General features: G+C 53.2%; 7 protein-coding genes across 7 annotated transcripts; 4 read left to right on the forward strand and 3 right to left on the reverse strand.

Moving 5' to 3' along the window:
• Positions 1-684: 684 nt before the first annotated feature.
• Positions 685-2037, forward strand: ASPZODRAFT_143530 (hypothetical protein; the record flags this gene model as incomplete). Its single annotated transcript, XM_022724919.1, has 7 exons — positions 685-771; positions 836-934; positions 955-1102; positions 1162-1278; positions 1343-1425; positions 1486-1767; positions 1831-2037. The coding sequence occupies 7 exons, from the start codon at positions 685-687 to the stop codon at positions 2035-2037; spliced, it is 1023 nt and encodes a 340-aa protein (XP_022580154.1).
• A 320-nt stretch (positions 2038-2357) lies between these two features.
• On the forward strand, positions 2358-3603 carry ASPZODRAFT_133504 (hypothetical protein). Its single transcript, XM_022723289.1, has 4 exons — positions 2358-2399; positions 2471-2684; positions 2913-3100; positions 3164-3603. Exons 1-4 carry the CDS (start codon positions 2397-2399, stop codon positions 3311-3313), a joined length of 555 nt encoding a protein of 184 aa, XP_022580155.1. The 5' UTR covers positions 2358-2396; the 3' UTR covers positions 3314-3603.
• A 308-nt stretch (positions 3604-3911) lies between these two features.
• Positions 3912-5698, forward strand: ASPZODRAFT_133507 (hypothetical protein). The gene is made up of 5 exons (XM_022723290.1): positions 3912-4149; positions 4225-4289; positions 4344-4382; positions 4456-4827; positions 4888-5698. The coding sequence occupies exons 1-5, from the start codon at positions 4113-4115 to the stop codon at positions 5581-5583; spliced, it is 1209 nt and encodes a 402-aa protein (XP_022580156.1). The 5' UTR covers positions 3912-4112; the 3' UTR covers positions 5584-5698.
• An 81-nt stretch (positions 5699-5779) lies between these two features.
• Positions 5780-10679, reverse strand: ASPZODRAFT_98405 (hypothetical protein; the record flags this gene model as incomplete). The annotated part of the gene is made up of 4 exons (XM_022730576.1): positions 9787-10679; positions 7723-9704; positions 6260-7668; positions 5780-6200 (listed from the first exon to the last, which is right to left on the reverse strand). The coding sequence occupies exons 1-4, from the start codon at positions 10454-10456 to the stop codon at positions 5780-5782; spliced, it is 4482 nt and encodes a 1493-aa protein (XP_022580157.1). The 5' UTR covers positions 10457-10679.
• Positions 10680-11572: 893 nt separating this feature from the next.
• On the reverse strand, positions 11573-13198 carry ASPZODRAFT_143534 (hypothetical protein; the record flags this gene model as incomplete). Its single annotated transcript, XM_022724920.1, has 2 exons — positions 11573-12991; positions 13064-13198. 2 exons carry the CDS (start codon positions 13196-13198, stop codon positions 11573-11575), a joined length of 1554 nt encoding a protein of 517 aa, XP_022580158.1.
• Positions 13199-13544: 346 nt separating this feature from the next.
• ASPZODRAFT_133510 (hypothetical protein) lies at positions 13545-17040 on the forward strand. The gene is made up of 9 exons (XM_022723291.1): positions 13545-13956; positions 14029-14097; positions 14182-14227; positions 14294-14442; positions 14513-14616; positions 15060-15248; positions 15308-15452; positions 15521-15676; positions 15743-17040. The coding sequence occupies exons 1-9, from the start codon at positions 13884-13886 to the stop codon at positions 16768-16770; spliced, it is 1959 nt and encodes a 652-aa protein (XP_022580159.1). The 5' UTR covers positions 13545-13883; the 3' UTR covers positions 16771-17040.
• Positions 17041-17366: 326 nt separating this feature from the next.
• Positions 17367-17944, reverse strand: ASPZODRAFT_167404 (hypothetical protein; the record flags this gene model as incomplete). The annotated part of the gene is made up of 3 exons (XM_022726823.1): positions 17367-17494; positions 17564-17635; positions 17692-17944. The coding sequence occupies 3 exons, from the start codon at positions 17942-17944 to the stop codon at positions 17367-17369; spliced, it is 453 nt and encodes a 150-aa protein (XP_022580160.1).
• Between the last annotated feature and the right edge of the window lie 67 nt (positions 17945-18011).

Genomic DNA, 18011 nt, shown 5'->3' on the forward strand with positions numbered 1-18011 from the left:
CGATGGAACTGAAGACTCGAGAGACAGCTAGATTCAATCCCAGGCAACTCTTTTTGTAGAAATCTGACGGCATCGGCTTTCGCTTTCGGGTCGGCGGTTATTCCCAGCAACGGCCTGATTCCGGTCGGGAATTGAACCTGACAGGGGAACTTCTGGGGACGAAAAACCCCCCCACGCGAGCAATAGCCGGCCAAATTAACGTAGCTTGATGGATCATGCGGTTATTGGCACAGGGCCGTGTCGATTCCAGCAGAAGTATTTAGGGAATCCGCGCACACAGGAGGTGGCAAGGGTCCGATTGGGACGAGGATGGGTTTGCAGGCTGCTGGAAGGGCAGAGAAGACCTGAGTTTGTCAGACACAGCGGCTGAGCCATCGTCGACTCACCTAGCAAGGACAAAAATCGAAATCCGAGACAAAACGCATGGTGGGATGCGGAAGTCAGTCCGTTGCAGTCGAACAGGAGGAGGGGGAGGGGTGGAGGTGGTGACGGCAGGAGGGAAAACAGCGAGCAGCTGGAAAGCCGACGGTCTTGCTTCTTAGGAACTCGGAATTCTATCTATTTTAATTCATTATCTCTCTCTCTCTCTCTCTCTTTCTCTCTCTCTCTAATTATTTTCTCCTCTTTATTCCTCTCTGTCTGTCTATATTCTCATCATTCTTACCCCTCACTACGTCTGACATCATGCCCGCTCAAGCCGCCCTTTTAATCGGGGACATCACCCACGCTCGGAAGGAGTGGGAGGAGCTGTCCTCGATCTTGACTTTGAAGGTAAGCGACTACATGGGTTTAAGACTGGTTAATGCTCGCGCAGAGATGCTAATGTGGCGAGTAGACCTTCCCCGAGGGAACGCGGGCTCAGTTCCTGCAAAACTGCAAGGAGGGCCAGTACGACGATGTGGTGGCTATCTACCGGTCGAACGTGTCGACCAAGGTGAGCTGGACAGATAACAGATGCTAGAGATGGTTCATGCTGATCCATGGAAGTTCACTGGCCCCTTCGATGCGGAACTGGTTGCTGCTCTCCCCCAGTCGCTGAAATACATCTGCCACAATGGCGCCGGTTACGATAATATCGAGGTTCCTGCTTGCTCGCAGCGAGGTAGGCTCTAGGGCTGTGTGTTGAACGGACGAGGAGTTGTACTGATGCTTTCTTTCAAGGGATTGCCGTCTCCAGCACTCCAGTCGCCGTGAACAACGCTACGGCCGATGTCGGCATTTTTTTGATGATCGGGGCTTTGCGCCAGGCCTACGTCCCCCAGACAGCTATCAGAGAAGGTATGACGAGGAGATTATGTACTTGGGCCTGTTGGTGGATATAAAAAATTGACCCCATGAACAGGCAAGTTCCTTGGAGACAGCACACTCGGTCATGATCCTCGAGGCAAGATCCTTGGAATTCTGGGAATGGGTGGTATCGGTAGGGTAAGGGAAACATAAGGAGAATGAACACCCGAGTTGTCTGGATCCTCGCTGACAGTACAGGAAATGGCGATTCGCGCCAGGGCGTTTGGCATGAAGATCCGGTACCACAACCGCTCAAGACTACCGGAAGACCTCGAGGCTGGTGCTGAGTACGTCTCCTTCGATGAGCTGCTCGCGACGTCGGATGTCCTCAGTCTGAACCTCGCGTTGAACGCCTCGACGCGCCATATTATCGGCGAGCGCGAGTTCCAGAAGATGAAGGACGGGGTAGTCATCGTCAACACGGCCCGCGGCGCGCTGATTGACGAGAACGCACTGGTTGCTGCCATTGACTCGGGCAAGGTATGTTGAAAGAAGATGGCGTTGAGCGATATCCCCGATGCTTGAAGTTGCTAACCAGAACAGGTCCAATCCGCTGGTCTGGACGTCTACGAGCAGGAGCCCTCGGTCCACCCAGGGCTGTTGAAAAACCCGCGGGTGATGCTGACGCCTCACATCGGCACCATGACCTATGAGACACAGAAGGAGATGGAGATCCTGGTGCTGGACAACCTTCGCTTGGCGGTCGAAAAGGGCGAGCTCATCACGCAGGTTCCGGAGCAGAAGAAATAAGTAGACACTAGACAATAAACAATACCATTTTGTTAATATTTTTTTAACTTGAAAATATAAAATCATAATCTAATCATAATCATAACCAAATCATTAATCATTAATCATTGAACCATGAATTACTGAGCAGTCAGCTTTCTAGTGAGTAGGAAGATAGTTATGGGAGGCTCTATCAGTTACGATAGAGCCGCTTAGTCAGCATCGACTAACACAACAAGTCTAGCGCTAGGGCTCGCTTAGGGCACGGTCCCGAGCAAGCGCACCACACCGAAGGCAGCGTTCGATCTCCGTCCGCCGCGGCCAGACGAAAAGAAAAGCGACAACTCCCATCCGACAGGACCCCTCGGCAATCCATCAAGATGGTGAGCAAGACCAGCTACTCGGACGATTTGGCTCGAAGGGATTGATTTTTCTAATGAAGAATGGTGTTTAGGTCCGTTACGCTGCACAGGACATTCCGGCCGCAAAGAGCGCCCGCGCCCGGGGCTCTTACCTGCGTGTCAGCTTCAAGAACACTCGCGAGACCGCCCAGGCCATCAACGGCATGAAGCTGACTCGTGCCCTGACCTTCCTCGAGAATGTCACCAGCAAGACCGAGGCTGTCCCCATGCGCCGGTACGCTGGTAGCACTGGACGCACTGCTCAGGGTGAGTGGAAGAATCTTTTTTTCGCATACGTCTGGCATTCGAGAGAGGGAAGGCAAAAGATCGGCATGAAAAATTGGGATACGGATTGAGCGACGGGGGAGAAAAAAAATTGCGATCTTGGGATGAAGGGAGGGATATCGAATACGGAATCTCGAATGTTGGCCATTGTGATGGGGCATATTGGAATTTGCTATGGAATATAGGATATGGCTGACATATTGAATACAGGCAAGCAGTTCGGTGTCAGCAAGGCCCGCTGGCCCGTCAAGTCCGCCGAGTTCCTCATCGGCCTGCTCAAGAACGCTGAGGCCAACGCCGACACCAAGGGTCTCGACACCAGCAGCCTGGTTGTCAAGCACATCCAGGTCAACCAGGCCCCCAAGGGCCGGAGACGCACCTACCGTGCCCACGGTCGTGTATGTTTTTTTTTTTTATACTTTTTGCCTCCAGTCAAAAAAAAAATCTGCTGACCTCTCTAGATCAACCCCTACATGACCAACCCCTGCCACATCGAGCTCATCCTCACCGAGGGCGAGGAGGAGGTCGCCAAGGCCGCCCCCAAGCGCGATGTCCGCCTTTCCTCCCGCCAGCGCGGTGCCCAGATCCGCCAGGCCCTTATTGAGGCATAAGCGTGCTCTGTTTTTTCGTGTGTGCTTTTTGATGGATGCCTGGGGTGTGCGCGTGCGCAGCGGGTGGAAAAATTGGGAAATGACCTTGTTGAATGCCGGAGTTTGCTGTTGTATGGAACCAAATACCTGGTCAACGGAAGGCAAATAAATTTTTACTACCTTTTTCAACACTTGAATTCAAAAAAGTGAAAATAATCAGGCTGTCCATCTCCCCCAGCTGGTACATCGCAGTCAGGTCTTCGCTCAGGAGGACGACATCACTACATACACTGAAGTAACGCAAGCATTTCTCCCGCAGGATCTGGTATACTACATACATACTACATAGTATTCAAGAACTCTTGCTCGACTGATACAGATCTTTGGACTCCCCCCACTTGAACCATACTACATCGATCCACACCATCGTCTCTTGAAATAGGACAGACGCGCAAGATCTTCACCGCATAGTTTTGTAATCGTACCGCCTGATCGTAGCAGGTTACGTACGCAGTTTCGCATCTCCCATGGTGGTTCTGTAAGTCGGCCAAGAGCCAAGGGGGGCTGTGTCGTATGCCACTCTAGTTTATTAACGCCAGGATGCAGTACGAAGTACGAAGGACTAGTAGCTTCATCTTAGAGATACTAGTTATCCGAGAATCAATAATCTATTACATATTTCTTCTTATTAGTGATTGATTTAGGCATCAGCGGAATCAAACAAAGAAATACAAGTCGGTTCCACGGATACGACCTCCATTTACTTTTACTCCTGGCCATCTCACTCCTCTCGCTGCCAGCGACACGCATCTACATCGCCATGAAGCGCATCCTCAGCTCTTTAAGCAGGCGGTCGAGTGAGTCTGTCTTTGACCGGTGTTTCTGCAATATGTATCGAGGATTCTTTCAACTAACGAGCCCTCTCCATGCAGGTCCGAATCGCGAAAACAACCGCGCATCAACCGGGTCTCCGGAAGACACGATTCTGCGCGAGGTGGTCAGTGTGAAGATTCGATAAGGAATGTCTATCCTGTGCTGATGATCTGGCAAGAAAGCGTTCTGTGAGCCGATGGACGGGCCCAACCACGAAGTAGGTCAAGCCTGATGAAGAGAAAAAAGCAGAGAATTCCTCAATAAGATATGCTCAGAACTCATGCTGGTAGAATGGAACGGCCTTCGTCCACCTCCCCGCGATCGTCGAGAGCGCCGAGTCGAGCCCCGAGGCAGCCAAACTGGCCGCCCGCCGACTGCAAAAGTATCTCACGCTGGGCCGGAGTCGGCCAGGCTACATGCAGTACAACGCCGTCATGCTGCTGCGCATCCTGATCGATAACCCGGGCCACACCTTCTCGCGCAACCTGGACGCCAAGTTTGTCGATACCGTGCAGAACAATCTCCGCATGGGGAAGAACCAGAACGTGCGGCAGATCCTAGCGGAGACACTGGACGGGCTTGAGGCGAACAGGTCCGGTGATGCGGATCTGAAACCGCTCATCGAGATGTGGAAGAATGAGAAAGCCAAGTTTGCAAAGAGGGTAAGCGCCTCTCTCTCTCTCTGTGTGTGTGTGTGTGTTTGTAATTCTAATAGTATATAGGACGGCAATCCACGCAACGATAATATGCCATACACGCTCCCTCCGCAGCAGCATACCGGTCTACCACCCGCCGACGAGCTCGCCGCGCGCATCTCCGAGGCCCAGACGTCGGCCAAGTTGCTCATCCAGCTTGTACAAAGCACCCCCGTCGCCGAGCTACAGGGCAACGAGCTCACGCGCGAGTTCTGCGACCGCTGCCGCGCCGCGGTGCGCTCCGTCCAGGGCTACATCGATGCCACGGACCCGCCGCCCGACGAAGACACACTATTCACACTTATCCAGACGAATGATGAACTCTCCGTCGCGCTGTCCAAGTACCAACATGCTGTCCTCAAGGCGCGCAAGGCGGACACCACCACCCCCGCTGGAAATGTAGTATACGGTCCTTCTTCCTCCTCATCTTCCTCACAGCCGCTTGTCTCCGGTGCCGTTGCCGTGCCGACTATTGCTCCGCCACAGCCGCGGATTAGGAGTCAGGTTCAAGTTCAGGATTCAAGTCTCAGCCCGGAGTCTCCCTCAGAGCCGGTCTCGGAGATGTCCTTCCCGCCTGCACTAGAGGCAGGTCCTTCAGGAACAGAACCAACAGGCCCGCGGTATGAGTACAACTCGGACGAGTTCCAGGTGCAGAATCCCTTTGCGGATTCGTATGCGACGGGGTTGGCTGAGTCGAAGACTGCGAGCGTCAAAGCGGTATAGACATCTCTTGATATTTATATGATACCTCTCTTGTATTGCTATTTCTTGATGCTTCACTATGGCAGAACAGTTGATATTGTAAATACTATATATTAATCATTCTATTAATCATTCTATTCCTATATAATTTAACCTCATGAACATATAAACAAAGAATAGTCTGGGAAAAAGCAAAGGCAACAATATATATACAAACCTAAGCTGCCTCCTTGACGCGCTTCCCCTTGGGAACACGCGCAAGCCAGTAGATGAAGACAGCCGCACAGACATTGAAGATGATGTAGGCCCACATGATGCCAAAGTTGCGCCAGGCGTCCTTGTAGTGGCTGGAGACGGCAGCCAGGAACGTGTCCGTCGAGGAGATGGTGCAGAAGGCGCACGAGTCCGTCGCGTTCGGGTACTCCAGGTACCCGCCGTTGACGGCGATGTAGTCGGCCATGTAGCTTGCGCAGGTTGTGTTGCTGGGCGGGTCGAAGCGCAGGAATTCGACTGCCTCGCAGACGGCCTCTGTGCCGGAGACACCCGTCGAAAGCATCGCGGAGACGAGGTATGTAAATGGTGAAACCCGGTACATGAAAATCCAGAACCCGGGGAGCTCATCCGGAGTTGCAAGAACACTGTCTTATTAGAATTACATTTTTTTTTAAAAGGGGATTGCTGTTTTCTTAATGCTTACCCGCAAAACACCAAACACAGAGAGAAGAGCAGGTTGGCCAAGTTGCCACCGGTTTCTGCCAGGTCGATACCCGCAATGATCATGTGGGCAAACGTCGAGGTGAAGAGAAGGAAGGTCCAGACGAGCAGGAACATCAGGGCACCACGTTCGTGAACCGCATCTGTGGGTTCTGCGTTGCGGTACAGACCAATAGGATAGTACCAGCAGACGAAGATCAGGACGGCCATGAGCGAGTTCCAGGGCAGCTCGACGAGGATGTTGGCCGTCATGAAGGCTTTCCATGAGTAAGCCTTTGACGGGCGTTCGCGGACCTCATACAGGGAGCGCTGCGTGACGAAATGAGGCATGATCTGCTGGACCAGGTTGCCAAAGATGGTCAACAGCATGAAGATACTGAACATCTGATTCTGTAGGCCCTGGAGACTGTTCTGCGCCTTGAAGAAGGAGAAACCGATGTACAACGCGGTCAGGATGGACAGGCACGACTTGGAATAGATGTACACGGGCGTGCGCCAGTACTGCGAGAAGACGCGAATGAGGCACTCCCACAGTTGCAACGAGAAGGGGGCAGCAAATTCCTTGAAGGCGTCTGGATCCGAGGACGACGCATCGATGGACTTTTGGGACAGCGTCGACTTCAGCTGCGCCAGATGGTCCAGCACGGCCTGGCGTTCGGGACTCTCCCGCCACACGACAGGCCAATCGATGTCACTGTGGGAGCCAGGGGCCGCGCCGATTACTTCCAGCATCCACTCTGCCGGATTAGCATCCGCGGGGAGCGGCGGAGCGCCGTTCTTCTCGAAATAAGCGGCCAGAGTGGAAGACTTGTCGCCAATCTCACCAAAGTAGACGGTCTTGCCTCCCTTGGCAAGGAAAAGCAGGCGGTCGAATCGCTGGAAGAGCATGGACGAGGGTTGATGGATTGTGCATAGAATCGCCTGGCCGTGTTTGGTGAGAGTGTCGATCAGGTCAAGAATAGACCAGGAGGTTTGACTGTCAAGACCGGAGGTGGGTTCATCCAGGAAGAGTAGAAGCTGGGGCTTGGCGGCCAGTTCAACACCGATAGTAAGACGCTTGCGCTGTTCAACGTTGAGACCCTCGCCGGGAACACCAACAATTGCGTCAGCGTATGTCTCCATTCCGAGTAGCTTGATGACTTCCTCCACATAGTCGAGCTTCTCCTGGCGACTGACGTGGGCGGGCTGACGAAGAACCGCACTGAACTGGAGAGCTTCTCGGACGGTCGTAGTGTGGAGGTGAAGATCCTGCTGTTGGACATACCCTGTTTTCCGCTGGAAGGACTGATCTCGAAGTCGGCCGTCAACCAGCATCTCGCCCGTGACGACACCCATCGTCACACGACTGGCAAGCACATCCAGAAGAGTTGTTTTACCGGCACCAGAGACGCCCTGAAAAAATTATCAGAAAAGAATTTCCCCGGGGTGATAATAAATGTAGCTTACCATCAGAGCCGTGCATGTGCCAGGCTTGACCCAACCATCCACGTGGTCCAGAATTCGGCGAGATTCATTCTTGATCTTGATATCGTAACACACATCTTGCCAGTGGAAGATGGCCGTCTGTCTCTGAATACCGGTACTGACTTCGCCATTCTGGGAATCTTCAGCCTTGCCTGCAGGAGGAGCTTGGGTGCTGGTCTCGATATCCTCCGGGCGGCTGGTGACAGGCTGGTGGCCACGACGGAAAAGCAGCACCTCGCCCTTGGACTTGGCTTCAGAGATGTACTCGGTGGCAAACAGATAGGTGAACATGAAGAACATCATAAAGGCAATCATGATGCCCAGGTTTCTCCACTTGTGACTGTCGTAGTACTGGAAGTTGGTATGCAGATAGTCGTCTCCCTCAACCCACATGGAGCCAGCGACCGCACCGGTTGCATAGCAGATCTGGTTCACCAAAGCGACGTCACTATAGCCCGTGCCCGAGGGGATGAAATCCGAGCAACGGAATCGTCGGTCGTGGAATTCATTGACCATGAAACTCTCAAAGGCATAGGCAATCGGGTCCAGATAGTTCATCCAGCGAGACCAGCCCAGCATGTAGCGGGTGGGGATGGTGAAACCAGTGTAGATGACCAGGCCAAGGATGAGGATGGCCGCAGGGACCAATGCCTGGGAGAGGGTGCGAGAGGAGGCGGCAATCGTGCGGAAGATCATAGACATGGTCAAGGTGGTGACAATCGAGAAGAGCCAGAAGGTGAAGAACGCCCCGGGGGTACGCCGAAGATTGGTCATGAAATAAAGCGTAACGTTGAACGTGACTGCATTGAGTAGCTTGTAGGGCATGTCACATAGCATGGAGGCGATGGCCTCGGCAAACGGGTGGTACATGGCATAACGGGCTTGCTTTTCGACGATCGGACGTTGAGCGTATAGGGTTAGAATCTCCAGTGCACTGGAGAAGGCGTTAAGCAGGACGGCAAAGAAGAGAAGGGCGCCTCTGGAGTAGAAACTGGTGGTGTCATCCGCCAGGTTGTAGAAGACACTGCTAATGATCAAAGCCATGATGGAGTTTCCGACCAGCTGGGTGACGGTGAGACTGGCATCTCCCTTGAGGCGCTGGAAGCCTCGAACCATGCAGAGCTTGACCTGCTGCCAGACGGAAATGGTGTACGGGGACTTGACTCGCTGGCTCGTCGCCTGCATCGCCCGGCGCGACTCGATGAACCTGTCCACCGAGGCACCTCCCAGAGGGAAGGTCTGTTCGTACTCGTTGATTTCGCGCATCAGGTCAGCGTAGGCGTCGCTGCGCTTCCAAGCCGCGGCAAACTCATCTGGGGTCCGAGGCACCTTGTCTTCGAATCCCGGCCTAACGATGCGCTCCGAAGGGCTAGTTAGGGAGGTGAGAAAATCGGCAGTCGTCTGGCGTTCGGGACATTGGAAGCCCATGTCCACGAAAAATCTCTTGGCTTCATCGGTACGACCGAAGTAGATCTGCCGGCCCTCGTAGAGCACAGTGACCTTGTCGAAGACGTCGTAAGCGCTCTGGGAGGCCTGGTAAATGGCGACAGCGACGGTTGCGCCAGCGTATTTGGTCATCAGGTTCAGGGTTTTGCAAAATTCGAGAGCATTGGCACTATCCAGGCCACGGGTACTGTTGTCCCAGCATTGAATAGGGCTGCCACTAAGAGTGGCCTCGGCGATACTGACACGCTTCCGCTCACCACCACTGACACCACGGATAAAGTCGTTGCCGACCTGGGTGTTGATGGTGTGTGAAAGACCCAACATGGCCATGACCACATCTCTCATGTGCTTGGCATACTGCTCTCTGGTGACACCATCGGGCAGGTTGCGAGGAGCGCGGGCCAGCGCGGCGAACATCAGGGTGTCTCCCACCGACAATTGCGGGAAGTGGACGTCGGTCTCGGCGGTATAGATGGCTTCGCCCTTGAACTGCTTCTGCATTTGTTTGGCGGGGATACCTATAGAAAATAGTTGTGAGCAGGGTCATCGATTGGAATCATGGCAAATCATGGCAAATCATGGCAGAGTGAAAGATCTTACCTTCGTAGTTGATGCTGGATTTCTCATCCAGAAAGAGACCGTTCATTTCACCCGTCAGGGTCTTCAAGAAGGTCGAACAACCACTGCCCGGTCTTCCCAGCACGACCAGCATCTCTCCGCTTCTGACCAAACCGTCGAAATCCCGTAAGATCTGAATCTTCTGCTTGCCGGTGCCGGAGAGGGTGCGAACGAGGGCTCCGATCTGCAAGACCGAGTTGGCGACGTCCTTCTGATAGTCGGTGGGACTGCCAAACCCATGGACACTCAGGTTCCGAAAGGCGATGCCCGCCGTACGTTCCGGGTACCGTTCGGGGTCGCGGAGACGGATGGCCAGCAGGTTCTTCATCCAGTGCCGCGGGTTGAAGTTGGGCCCGTACGGATTCAGCGTCGAGTCCTCCTTGGTCTCGACGAAAGGGTTCTCCGCCACGGAGTATCTCGTCGACTGGCGGGTCAGCTGGCGCGCCAGGCGAGTGACCTCATCCTCCATGGCCTCCTCCTTCTCCTCCTCCATCCCATCGGGGTTGTGGTCTGCCGTCAGGGCGGAGCTCATGTTGGATTCATCATCATGGAATCTGCTCTCCGCCAGCTGTGCCTCGGTTTCCGGGTCCGTATGTCCCGCCACACTGCGTTCAGGGTTCAGATTCGGATTGATCGTCCCCAGGAGAGACATGGCGAGGTGGCAGGCCAACCAGTCTGTAGTATAGATTAGGTACAGTAATCCGTCAGATATCGAGATATCGATATATGGATACGTAGACACGTATATAGACAGAAAGAAAAGAATTATTAACAATTACATAGAATAGGAAGACACAGTCAGACTATAAGATAACGAGCGACAGAAGAGACAGACGATAAATAGAAGGAGTGGGAAAGAATCTGCCAGATGAGCGAATCGGGAGGGTGGCATTGCAGGCTCCGATAAGCTTGGAGGGAACAGTGCTGCCTGAGGCCTCTCGGAACCCACGAGCTTAAGCCCGGTCCCGCTCCGATTCCCTGCATAAAACCGGCCCAAATACCAGTATCTAGGTATGGAGTGGGTAATAATACACCGCTGGGTACGGGACTTGCCCCTGAGAGACTCGAGAGCAGCTGCCACTGGGCCAGGGGTGGGCCTGGTGGGCCGGGACCAGCTGGTTCCGACGTTCGGGTACCGTACGGAGTAAGTATGGGGCTTTACCGGGTCCCGTCGTGTATTGTGTACGGTATTGTATATTGTATTGGGACTTCCCCTGATCTTGACCTGTTTGGGCCGTGCACTTACTAGTAACAGCCTAACAGGTAGTTAGGTATTTCTTTAGTTACTACTCCGTACAATACTCTAATACCTAGGGAGGTTACTAGGAGATTCCCCGGAGAGATCCTTCTAGCGCACTATGACATTACTATAATTATTAGGGCTGACGCAGTTCCGAGATCCGCTCGTACTCCGTACTACATTGTATTGTACGGAACGGACCTCTGTACCCGATAAATGGATTTGGAATATTATTATCGTCGAGGTACGACCTAGGTATACTATGGTTTCATTATCAATAAGATTAACTACTATCGCAATAAGATATGATCACTGCTGATACTTCTACAGATTGATTACTAAGATGTATACTATCTGTAGTAACAGTAGGTACCTAGGAGTACTAGGCAGCTAGAGTAGGAGTGGAAGCCGTAGTAGTATTCCTGAGGCAGCAATTTGTGGTAGACTGTAGTACTACATACTAGGTACGGAGTACCTAGTAACCGCAGAATCATACCTAGGTATACTCCATACCCAGATAGTAGGTGCCTATACCTCTTCTTCTTCTTCTTTTTCTTCTTCCTCTTCCTCGCTCTCTTCGTCGATCGGTTCGACGAGAAGGTTTCCACCCCGACCAACCTTGTCAGCAATGGTTCCGCCGGCCTCCAACTCATACACAACCCGGGGCATGGGCGAGACGAGACGGAATCGGTATTGGTGCTCGAATCCCTCGGGTTTCTCGGACGACACATCAGGCTGCGCCTGCAAGACTTCGTAGCACTCCACAAAGGCGTAGAGCTCTTCGAGAGCCGCCCCGGGGGGGAACATGCGGATCACCCGCTCCCCGGACGGTAGCCGGATGCTGATGCGCACGGCATCCCCGACGGCCGGCCCCGGTTCGGCTGCAATCGACTGCGCCCGCCACTGTTTCCACTGCTGCAGGTCGCGCTGACGTTTCTCTTCCGCCGCCTGGCGCTCCGCTGCCGCCTGCTCCTCGCGCTGGCGGGCAGCCTCGGCCTCCCGTCTCTGGCGGGCGCGTTCGCGGTCGATCGCCAGGGACCGCTCGTAGGCGGAATCCTGCTGTTCCCGAAGACTGCGCGAGGCTTGTTGCTCCGCCCGCGAGGCACGGATGCGGTCGAGGGCCTCTTTGTTCTGCGTGATCGCGCCACGCAGCTTGGCGAGAAACTCGGTGGGCGTGGTGTTGCCTGCAATCCGACTTACCACCGACATGGCCGTCGAAGACACGTTCGGCGTATGCACAATGACGGCGGCAAAGGGGAACTTGGAACATCGGAGCGAATTGGCGACCTGGTAGGTCTCGGAATCCTGCACATTACCCCCCCACACCAACAGGTCCCCCTGCGAGCTGGTGATATATTCCGTCACCTCGCGAGAGAGGAGCGTCTCACGCACCCAGCTGCTTGTATCGTCATGCTCGGGCGATAATAAAACCACCAGCAGGAATTTAAGATCCCGGTGTGCCTTGTCTAGTGCCATATTATACCCGTTCTCCAAGAACGGGAACGAGTTCGGTCCGTACTCTTCTTCGAATTCTCGAATGAACCGGGCCGCCGTATCCTTCGGTCCCAACGTCCGGCGACCGTTGGTATTCCGGCGACCACCTTGCAGGGCCGGGTTGGCGGTCACGTTCAATAAGCGTGGGAGGAAGGGGAATAGGCTGCCAAAGAGCTGGAAGGAGCTGTACAGCAGTCGATACAGCAGGTTGAACGGAGTGAACAGGAGGGCGATCAGAAACGACGGCCGATAGACTCCCTGGTCTTCCGGCTGCGTCTCAACCCGCCGGACAGGCTCCACCGCTCGAGCAGCAGGCGAGAACCGAGCAGATAGATCCTCGCTCATCAGATTCTGCGTGTGTCGGGTCGGCCGTGGCGGAGGGCTGTTGAGGGCTGCTCGAGCTTCTTCCACCGGATCGGGTCCTTCCCCATCGAAGAACTTGGAGATTGCAATCTATAAACATCAATAGTTAGTTCCGTCGCACTTTTTTCTTCTTTTTTAAATTCTTCTCGCATGGTTACGAACCTGTACGTTCCATTGCGACCGGCGCAGCAGAGCTATCGCCTCTGACGGTTCCTGGCCGGTCACGGCGGTGTACGTATGAAGAGCCTCCTGCTCTCTCTCCGAGAGCTGTCCAATTTCAGTTTCCGCCGCAGACATCCTGCCTTTCTTCTTTTTCTTTTCCTTTTCTCAAGCAATCGTCTCCATGGGCTAGCTGGAAGCGGTGACGTGTTGCAGGGCCCGTAGACCTCAATCCAGACGTTGAGAACCCTCTCTGGTGCCCTTTTCCAAAAGAATAAACAGATGTAGCAGAGTAGAACCGTCCAAAGCAGTGCGTGTGCCACCAGACCCTCAGTTGTGCACTCGCTCGAGCTCCAGATAATCGTCCAAGCTGGCGTTTCCGTCATCGCTTCGCTAGACGCGAGCCTTGGACAATCATCCTTGGCCCGTGCACGTCCTCGCCCACTCCCTTCTTCGCTCCCCCGCCGAACTCTCTTCCTCCCTCACTGCCATCCCCTCGACGGATGACAAGCCCGCCTGCCCTGACCGGCTCCCCGGGCGCTGTGTTCTCTCTCTACCGCTGAGGCTTCTGAACGTCTGCTCTCTGAAGGCGTAATCGGGCCGCCGTTCCACCCGGATCGATCTGCCAACTAGGCCTCGGGTTTCTCTGCGTTGCTACCCGGAAATCGACGCGATCTCTCTCTCTCTGCTTCGTGGATAGGCGACGGTGTGCGTCGATCGAGGAATGTGGTTTCCTCTAGATATCCTTGGTCGCCCTGTCTTTCTCTCCTCTGGGTCAATGGATCTCTCGCCGCGCTGATCTGCGCCGAATTGTGGGTATATCATGGCCTCCGCCGGGAAGCCCAATCTGGACGATTCTCGTCGCAGCATGGGATCGCCCAAGCTCAAGGCACGAGGTATGTTGTGATCTATCTGCCTCTTGGAGACCATAGATCAAAAAATTTATTAATAAGCTCTTCTCGGTTTAGTAGAAAACGCAAAGGATACTCTCTGCCGGAACGTGACCATCTACGGACGATGCCGATATGAAGATAAAGGTGCCGCGATATTAACCCCCCCCTCTCCTTTGACACCGTTGGAAGGCTGGATTAGGATCTGACTTGTGGATTGTACTCCTGAAGGCTGTGCCTTTAACCACGACCCTCACAGGCTCAACTCAGCAGACAGGTTGGGATTCCCATTCTTTTTCCCACCCAGTATTCGAGTTAAACCGCTCACCAAGATTTTGTTCAGTGCCAATAAGAAACGGTTCAACGTCGACTCACCCAGTTTTACCCCCTCTCTCTTGTCGAGCAACGGCTCCTCTACGACCAAGAAACCTACCACAATATCTCCCAAGGCTGTTAGCGCAGCGCCTTTCCAGCCGAAAACTGTCGCCTCTCGTATGTGTACCCCTTTGCTCCCTTCCCTCCTGTAATTTTATGCTATGTTAGCATCGCTGATACCCGCTAGGCTCCAACACCAGCACTCCGGCCCGTCAGGATGTGCTTGCTGCTGACTGGACCGTGGCTGACGTGCAGGAATTTGTTCCCCAAGGGTTCGACGCTTCTCATGTGGTAAGACTTCCCCACCAATCGATATGACGTCTCTGTACGCTGGTCGCTCCTTCCCTTGTTTGAACACACACACACACACACACACACACATACCAGTCGGGAATGCACTCTCGATTTCCCCGGCGTCTTCAATGCTTTGGCGTTGCCCTCTGTCTCTACTAGACTCTGCACGGGTTTGCACAAAACCGTCGTGGACCATGGCGTACAGAAGGTTCCGATGTTCTCAGGCTTGTCCGGGACGCAATCAGGATGACCGAAATACTGGATTGGCTCAGCCCTCCTTTCGGTCCATCTCCACCTCTTGCCTACCAATGCAGCCTGCCGGCGACTGGTCTCCGGGCTCTTTCATCCCACCGCCTCCATTTTATTCCAGAGTTTATTATGCCTATTACGAACCGGCCTCTAGCCAGGATGATTCTTCGCATACTGACGTGACCTTCCAGGCTCCGCTCCAAGGAAACGGCAATGGTGGACTCGCATCAGCTGGGCCCTTCGACCCCTTTGTAGCACCCTCGACCCCACTCGGAACTCCTGGGGCTGTTAGCCAAGTTCAACCTAATCCCTATTCTCATGATCCTACGGGTACACTTGGCGGTGCCTTTTTCGCCAACCAGGGCGGCTTCCAGCAGCCTGTTTGTTTTCCCCATTATTCTCGGCCTGGAGTTTAATTCTTGCTGATCCGTGTTTGCAGGTCCAATATCATCTTTATGCCCCGATAGGCCCTCATAGTCAGAACACTCTAGGCTACCAGAAAAATGTTCATGACCTCTTTCTACCAAACGACTTCCGCGAAGAACTGCAAAAGAAAGCAGCGGCTACCTTGCAGACCTTGCCAAGTATATAAGATACGACCCGACCAGATCACATCAGAACGAGAACTGACTTTTTTTTTCCCCCGTACTAGACACCCAACTGCCCGCCCAAGTGGATTATTTCCATTCTCTTGTCCCTCTGGACTTAACTCACCAGAAGAATGCCACCACCTTTGGCTTCCCGAGTTGGGTATATAAAGCTCAGTCGAGTAAGGACGGAAATTTCTATGCGCTTCGTAGGCTTGAAGGTAACATATCTTGAAAGAAAAAAAAAACTTTGAAGATCGAAAGAACCGATCTAACAGTTATTCTAGGCTTCCGCTTAACCAACGAAAAAGCAATCCGTTCGGTCCAGGCGTGGAAGCGGGTCTGCAACGGCAGTGTGGTGACTGTGCATGACGCCTTTACCAGCAGAAGCTTTCAAGACAGCTCCTTGATCTTCGTGACTGACTACCACCCGCTATCGAAAACCCTCGCGGAGCAACATCTCGGCGGTAATAATCGATTTCAGGGTCGGCATAACCCCCATATTCCCGAACAGGTGCTGTGGAGCTACATCACCCAGATTGCGAACGGCTTGAAGGCGATACACAGCAACGGGCTGGCTGCAAGGATTATTGATGCCAGTAAGATCCTACTGACCGGCAAGAATCGCGTGCGACTGAACGCCTGTGCGATCCTGGACGTGGTTCAGTTTGATACACAGCGAACCATCACAGACCTGCAACGTCAGGATCTGGTCAACTTTGGCCAACTAATCGTCACCCTGGGAGCCAACTCACCCACCGTGATGCATAACCCTACCAAGTCGATGGAACACTTCACCCGAGCCTATAGTCCGCAGCTAAAGAACTCGGTGTTCTGGCTGCTTGGCGCTCTGCAAAAGGACCAAGAGCGCAACATTGATGTTTTCATCACTGGGATTTCGTCGCAGCTGATGTCGACCTTTGATTCGGCCCTGCATCTGGACGACCAGCTCACCTCGGATCTCAGCCGCGAGCTCGAAAACGGACGCATTGTGCGACTGATGACGAAGCTGAATTTCGTCAACGAACGACCCGAGTATGAACACGACCGGCAGTGGTCGGAGAATGGGGAACGCTACTTTTTGAAGATTTTCCGAGACTATGTTTTCCACCAAGTGGACGCCCAAGGCGATCCAGTGACCGATCTCGGACACGTCCTAGCCTGTCTCAACAAACTGGACGCAGGGACGGACGAGAAGATCACTCTTGTGAGCCGGGATGAACAGAGCTGTTTCATCGTCAGCTACAAGGAGTTGAAGAAGGCTCTTGAGTCGTCTTTCCAGGCACTCTCAAAGCCCACCCGACGGATGCATTAGTCGGGGGGTTCCCGCAATCTAATATAGGCGATTGAGTATGCGATCGAAATACACGATTAACAAGGCATGGATGTATTTGAGAATGGGTTTGGCTGTGATTCTGGCCGTCAATCGATGTCTCGGTTTATATCGAATGAATACTTGATTGCTTGAGTTGGCAATGGTGATAACTAGTATACATAGCAAATGAATACTTGACTTTAGTAGTAGTCCCTTAGCTTGTGAAGCCTCTACCTACTGGTTAGTTATAAATATATAGTTACATTAATTATATCAGATTCATAAGTCAATGTATAAAACTTTCACCGATAGCAATTATATATTTGATACGAACCGAGAAATTTCCAGAAATCCATGGTTTTTTCATCCTTATGATACTTCATTATTTTATAATATTCTTGTGTCCAGATACTAGTCAAGAAGGCATAGCTATTTGCATCATTCATTCGAGTCATTAGTTCTTGGGTTGATTTTATCTGACATTGCTCATCGAGCGTGATTTTTGAAAAATTCCCTGCCGCAGAGGAAGTCGGTCTTCTTGACCGATTTCCCTTCCAATTCCGAGTCTGGACACTGACTACTACCTAGACACTCACTTACTCCTCCTGCTGGACAAAGGGATTGGCAATCTCCTCGCTGCCGTCCGCCGGGGAGATCAAAACAATCAAAGTCCCACGCGCGACGATCAGGCCAAGGGAGCGGGTAGTCTCGTTGCCATCGTCATCTGAAACGTTAACAAGAAGAAGAAGAAGAAGAAGAAGAAGAAGAAGAAGAAGAAGAAAAAGAGTCTCACCTCGCATGACTTCCTTGACCTCATCGAGCACCAAGTTCATGAGCTGATCGAAGCCCTTGAGCGTACCGGTAACTAGTATGATATTAGCCGTAGTCAGGAGATATCAGAGATATAAGGATTTGGATTACCCTCTCTTCCTCCATTGAACTTGACATGGACCAGCTTATCCATATACTTGGATAAATCGAGGATATTCTCCTTCTTGGGCTTCTCCTGTTTCTCCTTCTCCCTATCGCCATGCTGTTGCTGGTGATGCCCGTGGTGCTGGTGTGCACCGCCACCTCGTGAGCTGTGTTGGGTGGAGTGGGAGTGGGCGCCACGGCCTCCCCTGTCGTGACCTCCGCCGCGGCCACGGCCCCGAAAGGAACCTCGTTCAGACATTGGTTAAGAGGGGTTAGGGAAGGGGGGAGGGGGAGAAGAGGGGCGAAGAGGGGGGAAGAGAGGGGGG

This window comes from Penicilliopsis zonata (assembly GCF_001890105.1).
Source record: "Penicilliopsis zonata CBS 506.65 unplaced genomic scaffold ASPZOscaffold_10, whole genome shotgun sequence".
In the NCBI taxonomy this organism is placed as follows: domain Eukaryota; kingdom Fungi; phylum Ascomycota; class Eurotiomycetes; order Eurotiales; family Aspergillaceae; genus Penicilliopsis; species Penicilliopsis zonata.